Here is a 9,397-nt window from a genome sequence, read left to right as displayed (position 1 = left end):
AAAAGAGCGGTATATTGCCGATAGCTGGCGCTGTGCAGCATCCCGGCTCCGTTTTGTATTTTCTGTGCGTTGTACAAGACATCATTAAACCGCTACTTCGTGTTGTTGGAACAGGGCTTACCGTGTGATGCACATTTCATTTTATCGATGCTCCCCAGGCTAGGTTTGGTGTAAGCACGAGTTTATTTCGAACGGAAATTTGGCGATATTTTGTTTAGATTGGAGACCAACACAAAATACTAACATTCTCTCAATATTGTGAACTGTAAAACTTGAGATAAGACAGACTGACAGATTGATAAAAGAAACAGCGTGCTTGAGAGATTATGCGTATAAATGGCATCACAAGTTTTAAGATGGTAGTCAAACCAGATAAACAGATAGTTTCATTAAAACTTGATCCTCATTGGAAATTACGAGCATTTAATCCAAACCCGATTAACCTGCTTATACCTCTCCCGCTTTATTTTTCATGCCTCCTTAGATCAAAATGATAAGCCCCCTTTCTTTCCAGCTAACCACTGATGGATTTTTACATCCCATCAGAAACAAAAAACGTAGGTCCTAACCACTTTTCAAGGAAATATCGAATATCGAACTCACATGCACTCAGGATAAGCTTATACTTGCACTTTACCACATGTCCTACACTGTTAGGATATACATCTATTACACAAACTAGGCCTAGAGGCGTAGACCCTATCATACACAACAGAAATATACCCCCATAATAATCGTTATACTCCGACTACGATCTTTTGATGTTGAATGCTGTGCGGAATTCGTCTGCGTCGTATGAGTCATTATTTCTTTTTAATGTTTGGATTCTTTCAAGTACTGTATGATTTTGTCGGAGGTTGATTTACGTATGAACTCAACCTCTCCCTTTCCTCCCTCTCTCTCGCGATCTCTTTATTGCAAATATTGAAAATAAAAAGGTGGGGTGGCCCGGGAGTCTGATCCCTCATCCCACGTAATCTGATGAAACTTTGGTTTTGCCAACTCGGTCTCCTTGAGGGACACGATCATTTTCCATGCCTTCTCCTCTTCCGGTACTTGGTTGTATTGCTCCTTCAAGTTTGATTATTGCGTCTAAAAATATCCGTGATTTGGAAAGACTAGCAACGATCGAAAGGGGTGGGGGAATGGTCGCAACATCGTTTGCCGGTATCATCGTCCTGTTATATCATTGCTGTTGTAAAAGAAAAGAAAGAAAAAAAAAAAAACCAGTCAGAAGTTTATGAGCGCATGCCCATATTTCTCACCAAAGCGCAAACCTCCGTCAAGGCCATATTCAGAGATTCAACGCCATAGGCACACGTTCTCACAGAAAATTTGAAGGGAAAACTGCCGTCAAATCGCCTAGCTGTTCCTTCACCACAACTAAAATGACCTAGCTAATCTGCAAGTTCAGAAATATATGTTTGTAACTTTTTGAGTACGTGCACTTTAGGCCGGCCTATTAACGACCGCCCATATCGACCTCCTTGGCGGAGTTGATACGAAAATTAGGTCTACGCATTCCTCAGCTTGTAGGAATGGTTCGTTGAGGTTGATAAGTATCTAATTGATTGATTAAAATCATTTTGATCAATCAGTTAGATACTTATCAACGAATCGTGTCAATATGCACTTTTATTTTGTAAAAGCTTGAATGTCATTCCTTTTTTAATATTGCCCCTCTAACAAAGTTATAGAACGCACATGGCTATGTGTATATGGCCCTATTAAACATCCGTTGATTTCAAGATGCCGTGCGCTTCTATACTCTAGATTTAGATACTCGATATCGAGGGGTTTTCTTGATGCATGGTCATTGAGTTTCATCATACTCGGATGGATCGGGTATAAAACAGTGTTACCATACGGGATGAAATTTTAAGTCCGTAATTGCGAAAGGCGGAACTATAAATAGTATAATCGAGTATCCACCATGTAAAAGTTCAAGTTGTTGCCGCTCATTTGATCTCAAAAGTAATAACTAAATGTACTTGATTTATAAGATTTTTGAATTTGTGAAGTCTGACTGATAATGATGACGTTTCGATCAATTCGTTTGTTGTTGTTTTTTATAATGCGGAGCTGTCGGGGGTTGCGTGGCAGTTCCTCCTCAACCCTTACTAATCGATAGTGAAACTTGCTTTTGTGAACGTGGCCTATTGTTACCTGAAGGTTTTAAAAGTATTTCATACTCATTTCACATCTATTTTATCATTGTAAAATTTTAAATATTGACAACAAATATTATGAAATGATCAGCATGTTTTCAAATCAAAGTATATTAGGATGGTAAATTTTACAAGATTAATAAGCCGGCAATATTATCAACGACAACAACAGTTTTCCCTTGGTTCATAGCCCATTCACCCTTCTCGTACGATTGTGAGGATCGATCGATGTGGGGCACTGAGAGAGAAATTCCGCAAGAACGAAGCACGCAATCACTATGCACATGTGAATAGAAAAAGTGAGCTAGCTGTTCGCTCTCGCTTCGCATCGCGTCGCCCACAGAGCTAGAGGACTACTGTCTGTCTACACGTCCGTATACGTACACGTCTACTATGCGTTGAAGATCCCTCTGCATACATAAAACAGCATCAGGAACTCTGTTGAAGAACCATTAACTTGTAGTGTACCCAGTTTCATGATGAGTTCAAGCCCAGAACATAAGAAGATTAAGCTTGATGACTTGGCATCAACAGTAAGTAGACCCAGTCTTTTACAGGGATGTGTTCAACTGTAAAATCAGCGGCGACGTTTTACGTCTGCTATCGAGATGCTGCTGTCAAGCGAACGGAAACTTTCGGCAGATTAGCTTTGCCGTTGTCTGCTGGTTTGGCACTGGCAGTCTAGCTGCAGAACTGTTGAGGACGGCCGATGATGGGTATGGGAGATGGGGAAAAGCGTCGAATATTGTGCTCATCTAATAAGATACCATAAGTGGAACATGATGTATACCGTCTGACTCTTGTTAGTGTTATTCCTGCATAACTTAACTCGAACAGAACTTGGTCTTAACTTGAACAGATCGATAAATTTATAGCGCCTAGAAAGCTAGTGTAAATTTGGGTTTTAGTTCTACCACTTCTAACGACTAACGTTACTACAATGTAGATCTTCTATTTTCCAGAGTTTAACTAGAGACTAACGTTAGACCCTAGCCTGGCTACTTGACAGGCATAGGCATAGGCCTACCTACTTTCTGTTATTCAGAATCCACCAGATGTCTCGTCTGTAGAAATATCATTAGAACTTTAAATTAATAATTTATCGTCCAACCATCGATCCGATTGATGATGATGATATTCTAATGAACTTATGATGTAGACCCATCTTTCATAATCCAAGTAGGCCTAAGCAAAAGTTAACTGGGAGCTCAGGGTCTAGACTAGATAATGAAGGCGTACAGACTTCACTAGACAGTGTCGGTGGTTATGTTGCTTATGAATATGATGTTATTGTTAATGTTATGGCAAGTTTGCACTTGTGAAGTTTTGTACAGCAACAGGGGCAGGGCTGTGCTGTGTATAGACCCTAGAGCCAAGCATTAAATGTTATAGGTTCCTAGTTATGACAAGTTGAGAAAATGTATGTGTGTATGTGTGCATGTGTCTGCCTCTTTGTCTGTCTGTCTGTAGATATCATGTTCATTTGAGCGCTCTAGGAACTGCATTTGTCAATTAAATAGCCCCATGTGATCAACTTGCCATTTATCAACACTGCAATTGGCACTGGTCCGAAGATCGCTGACCAGTAAAAATCACTGTTGGACAAGTAACATTGAATTACACGTGTATTTTGAATTGACCAGTAAAACATGGAAACATAGATAAATTTACCTTCTGGTCTGACAGACAGGTTGGATGAGTAGAAAAGACAGGTTAGTGTGCAACCCCACTATGTATATCATAAATATGTAGACTAAATTGATTGTTTAGCTCCTAGTTACTTAAAAGATACATGTGTATTTACGATTGCGCAGCGCTGCGCGCAGCGTATGTCATGATTGCTTGTGAAGAACAAGCTGTTTTTAGCGATGACATGAAAGTCAACAATGATATCCATGCTTCCTAATAATTTATTAAACATGAGTGATTGGAAATAAGCTATGAAGTGTATTTCCTGTGATTTTGGTTTAATTTTGGCTTCCAGAATTCAATCAAGATATCTAGTGTATGGATACAAAAGTTGAAGAAACACTAAGAAACAAGCAAAACATTACTTCAGTTAAGTAAGCAGAAATATCGAAAGTGATTAGAATTTGAATTCAGGGGAGTGTAAGGTCACCCTGAAAGAGAAGTCATGGTCAGATGACTAGTGTCATATTGGTACTCTTTGTTTCGTTCATGAAATGTCAGTAATTTTTTCATGTTTCAGAATGGCATTGTCTCCACTCTGCTGAAGATTTAGGAGGAATTATAGTAGATCACACCTTAATGTTTGCAAATCTATTAAAGGATTTTCAAGAAAGATCAGACAGTAGTAGGTATCAAACGATTCCATGCATAGAATACTGTACAAAACAATACAGCAAAGGAACATGTAATGAAACAAACACAAGTTTATAAATTTGATATCTACAATGTGTATGGCCTATAACATGTTAAGTTATCAATTCAATTTTTGGCTGGATTTCTTGTTTTGGAGTACAAAGCAATTTTATTCAAGTAATTTTGTGTTTGTTTTGTTGCCCAGGCTTCTTTTGCCCCATATATTTTTGATTTCTTGATACTCAAGAGACATTTAAAAGGGAGGCCTTGTGTTTACTGGTATGCCTTTTGGAGGATTCAATAAAGTAATCAGCTTAGTCTTTCATCAGATACATCACAGACAAGGCAGATTTAGTCTGTTGAAAGCACATATCTGTCATTAGTAGATCGGTAATGCAGAATACATCCAGAGTGTAAACAAAGCAAACTCTAATTTTGATACAAATTTCTTGGGCTCTATCGTGCAGAAATATAATGGGTAGTTTTCTTTTCCTTTTAGACCTAGATATTTGAATGCAGAATACAGAATGTAGAAAAATAAGTGCAAACTTGCTTATGATTCGTAAAAGTGCCCATTGGGATGAAGGATGCAAGTTGTGTACAGGTTACCCCATCTTGTTCTAGGGCCAGGCACTTGAAGCAAACATTATCTTTATAATTCTTAATAATTGATAGTCTTCTGTAGTTTTAAATCATTATGACACTGAAACTTAAGACTTTTCAACTTTATCTGTATGAGCAGTCCAGGTATGTGTCCAGAGAAACAAACAAGGAAAATGATTATGAAGTTTAATATACATAGTCACCTTCCCCCCCCCCCCCCATCCTTTTAATTACCAACATTCACTAATACCCCAAGAAATGTGAGCTGATTACAGGATGACTGTTAATGCCAATTTGATGAAATTTGCTTTCCAATTTGGCAGTGAGTAACCAAAGTGAAGATTGAACACCTTTCTTGTTTTCCTTATAATAGGTTTTGAGCATTTGCTGGTAAGTAGAGTTTTGGTCCCATGTATTTGACAGAGATTAAATGTGGTAAAAAGTAAAAACTGATTTAAGCCAAAGATTCCCATTCCCATGTACAGTAGTGTATTAAAAACCATAGTGAAAAAAAAAAATGAATGCCATGTACTCTGTCTGTAGAATCCATTATCATTAATAATCAATATGATGCAAATTTATAGTGTATTATCATCACTGTTATCACCAGTCATAATAATAGTTGTACATTTATAGTAGGACTGGAGTAGTAGCATTCTATTTCTAAATGTGATGATACATCAGTAGATCAGTCTTCCATTGAAGAATGTTACAGATTTGTATTGCAAGCCTCACACATTTTTCTACACCAAAGCCTTGCATTGAGCCGAGTAGGCCTTGCATTATCTGATAGATATCTTGCAGTGCTCACTAGAGGGCGCAGTATAATCTCTATGGGTAGCACCCAAAGAGTTGCATTGTACACAAGTCTGTGAGCTTTCATTCCATGCTGGGACACAGTGTCTTCTCACAAACTTTTTTTATTTTTTAAAATCATGCAAATTGTATCTTCTGGATTTACTGTACACTTATAGCACACTATCCATTGTCCCTGCAGTCATATATCAAAGCATCATAATTATGTCTGTGTATCTGCAAATAATTACTGTATACGTAATATTTCCAGAGGTTTTTATTTTTTGCGGATTTTGTGAGGAAGGTGCTATTTGCAAATTTTAAAACAAGCAAAAATATTAACTCTCATCCCGACATGAATGTGACGTGCGCTCATACATTTCTCCGTTCAGTACTGTACTCCACAATCGCGAAGTTAACTACTCCCAAATTGTCGGGAAGTCCCAATTTTACAAAAAAAATTAGACTCAATAAATATATGCCATATAGAGGTACATACAGTATTCTGGAAACAATCAACCATATTTATGACCAAAAGACTAACCATGACAACTATCAGTATGTGCATTTATGCTGCTGTAATAGTTATCTGGTGAAAGAAAGAATTGGTTGACAAACAATTCTGTCCTTATTAAGCTTTCATTGTCATAGTAACTGATTTATGATATCCCTCTTCTAGAGATAATAAATTCAAATTGACATCACAACTTCTGCAGCTGATTGACAAATTGCCCTACATTGACATATGCTTTCTCTACGCCAATGTAGGGTAGTTTGTCAATCAGTTGCAATAAAAACAACTCGACCATTTTATCAATTTGAATCACAACTTTTTTGCATGGCGAGAGTACTTTAATGATAATACAGCATTTTGGCAAACGGTTTTAGTTCTTTATTGTTTATTATTACAGTCCTATGCTGAATTATTATGACTTCAACAAAGTTACAAAAACTTGCTGAGATTTAGGTGTACTGATAATACTAGTTTATTACTACATAGAAATGGGTATGTGGGACTAATTATTACCAATCGATAACATAGAATAACCTACTGGGGTAGCCTCTCCAGTGTAAACACCACTCATCCAGAGGGCTCTTCGTGATTATTACACAAGTGTTTCAAAGTACTCATGGAACTCATTACACCCAGATGTAGAGGGGCATTGTAGCTTAACATACTGCCCAAAGGTATAAACACAGTGCAAGATTCAAGGTCAAGACCTCCTGTATGAAAATTCAGATCCTTATTCACTATAATGCCACAGCGAAAATTTCAGTCTCTATCATCGTCATGTATTTTTCATTTTTGGTCTCAAAAGTGTTTATGTCTGTACATGATTGCCATTGATCATGCTGCTGTAATATCTTCCTGCTGTATGCATCATGCTTAAATCATCAAAAGCTAATTTCAAGCAAATCTAACCAAACAAGCTGCATTCCCTCTTATCACAGAAGGCACACAGACTAAGGACTTCGTCGCTTCAGCTTGGAATATTTCAAAAATATGATCTCAGGGAATGCCATGATTCACAAAGATGACCTAAAGTGTGCCTTTATTTTGCACTCGCTTTTTCTTTCTTCCTTTCTTTTGAGAAGGTTATGAAGATTTTTTGTGAACAATATTGGAGGCATACAACTGTAGTTGTATGAAACTACTTAGTTGCAGTGGTATGCACTGTGATTGTACAGTAGTTCTATACATCAGTGTACCAAATGTTTTGATGGTTTACCCTCATAATTAGACTCAGAGGTTCATCACGTCTTTTCCCAATACGTAGTTCATTGGGTAACCCGGCCAGTTGACATTGCTTGTCACGTGAGGAGCCTTGTGTTGACAGACGTAGTCCTGACTGTATTCCAATATTGGATCTAGTGTTTATGTTGTTTACTGATCACTGTACTTGTCACTTACCTTGGCTTCAGTAATAACATCTGAAAGTCCAATTACATTAGGCGTGCAATTTCTATTGAAATCGCAACTCAAGTTGTTGTTCTGTTGGGAAGTTTTGGTTGGAAGGATTTAATATGCTGATCTTGGATCATGGTTACATGAGTTTTTCCAATAGTTGTATCACAATCTATTTCAAATGAATAAGGAGTTTTGAATCAGGATTTTTATATATTGATATATATATGGGTAAATAATGGTAGATAAATAATTTTAACGCCTGAGCAGCATGCACAGAGATCCTGATTTGTCGGTCAACTTTATGTGAGATCTGCCTAATATGACAAAATGCAACCAGTTGGGCAGTGAAGAAATAAAAGTGCTGAAAGTTCTCCATTTTGAAAATGAGACTCTTGTATGTCAGTACTTGCAACTTGTACACCGTATGCTGATCTGTAAAGTTGAATTCTACATGATCCAACATACTTCATCAGTGCCTGCTTTTTATATCTTGCGGTAAACAACAAATTGATACTGTCCCCTGAAAGTTCATCCCAGGTGACAAGTTACATGTGTAAAGGAAAAGATGTAACTTTGGCACATCATTTCATATGATAGAAATTGTAGGGTTGCATGCCTGTTAAGCGATTCTCACCAGAATGTTATTTGCTAGAAGGGATTTTCATACTTTGTAATCTTGTAGGATGTTGTCATAAATACTGTCATATCATATAGATCACTGTCATTACCTTATACCTGTACTTGTCATGCACTTAATACTGTAGAATATTTTCGCGGCATGAAATTTTCAGATATTGGAGCTGACGACTTTTTTCGGGGCATGAAATTTTCACAAATTGTCACTGGCAATCAATACGACTGTGTAGACAAGAACTTTCACTTGCGGTTTAATTTTGCGAATCTTGGATCTCGTGCAATTCATGAAATTAAAATGCGAACATTCCTCGTTTTGCAGTATGTTACTATTTTCCAATTTGTCATCCCAGGGAATATTTTGTGTAAAGCACTGATTAGGATTATGCTTTCATTTCATAATGGGATAACCGTGTTGTTGCTCTCATCTGATGAAATCCATTTCTTTGTAACAAAACAATTAATTTTAACTTTATGGTAAAGTAAGAAGTTTGGAGTTGCATTTTGTAACATAATTCTCCTAAACATACAGTATGCTTGATGCAACCATAGCTTTACTGTAATACCCCACTGCTCATGCAGAGGTTAAGTGGAAGTCAGTGATGTGCATGATGTATCATACAAATTTGACCTCTTCTAACCCCTTTGCTAGGCGGCAAACTCTTGCATGCTGTGTTTCCTTGTTGATACAAGCTACACCCATAGGTAGTGGATTTGGAATTGCAAAAGTTTTTTACGTGCCAGAAATATGAGAAGTGTGTGTTTGTTTTCAAATACCGGTATACATTTTTGTGGTGTAATAAACTAAATTTGATACAATTTGACAGGTTTACACCTGCGGAGGCTCAGTTTACAGTCCTGAAGTGTGTAACAGGCTCAATAAACAACCAGGCAGTGTGGTGCTTTAGACTTGTGCAAGTTATGATGCATTTCAGTTGTTCATTTAATTTTTTTTTTTTTTTAAAGG

General features: G+C 37.3%; 1 protein-coding gene across 1 annotated transcript in view; it reads left to right on the top strand.

The window, feature by feature from the left end:
• The first annotated feature begins 2,570 nt into the window (after positions 1 to 2,570).
• The window catches only part of LOC140228719 (bifunctional 3'-phosphoadenosine 5'-phosphosulfate synthase-like), a 48,873-nt gene continuing 42,046 nt past the window's right edge, over positions 2,571 to 9,397 (top strand). Inside the window, exon 1 of the mRNA XM_072308999.1 lies at positions 2,571 to 2,701. Coding sequence (XP_072165100.1) covers positions 2,645 to 2,701 — 57 coding nt within the window. The 5' untranslated portion in view covers positions 2,571 to 2,644. The remainder of the gene's footprint in view (positions 2,702 to 9,397) is intronic.

This window comes from Diadema setosum, chromosome 5 (assembly GCF_964275005.1).
Source record: "Diadema setosum chromosome 5, eeDiaSeto1, whole genome shotgun sequence".
Lineage (NCBI taxonomy): Eukaryota > Metazoa > Echinodermata > Echinoidea > Diadematoida > Diadematidae > Diadema > Diadema setosum.
Note: the sequence above shows the minus strand (reverse complement) of the source record. Positions and strands in the feature narration are given on the sequence as shown.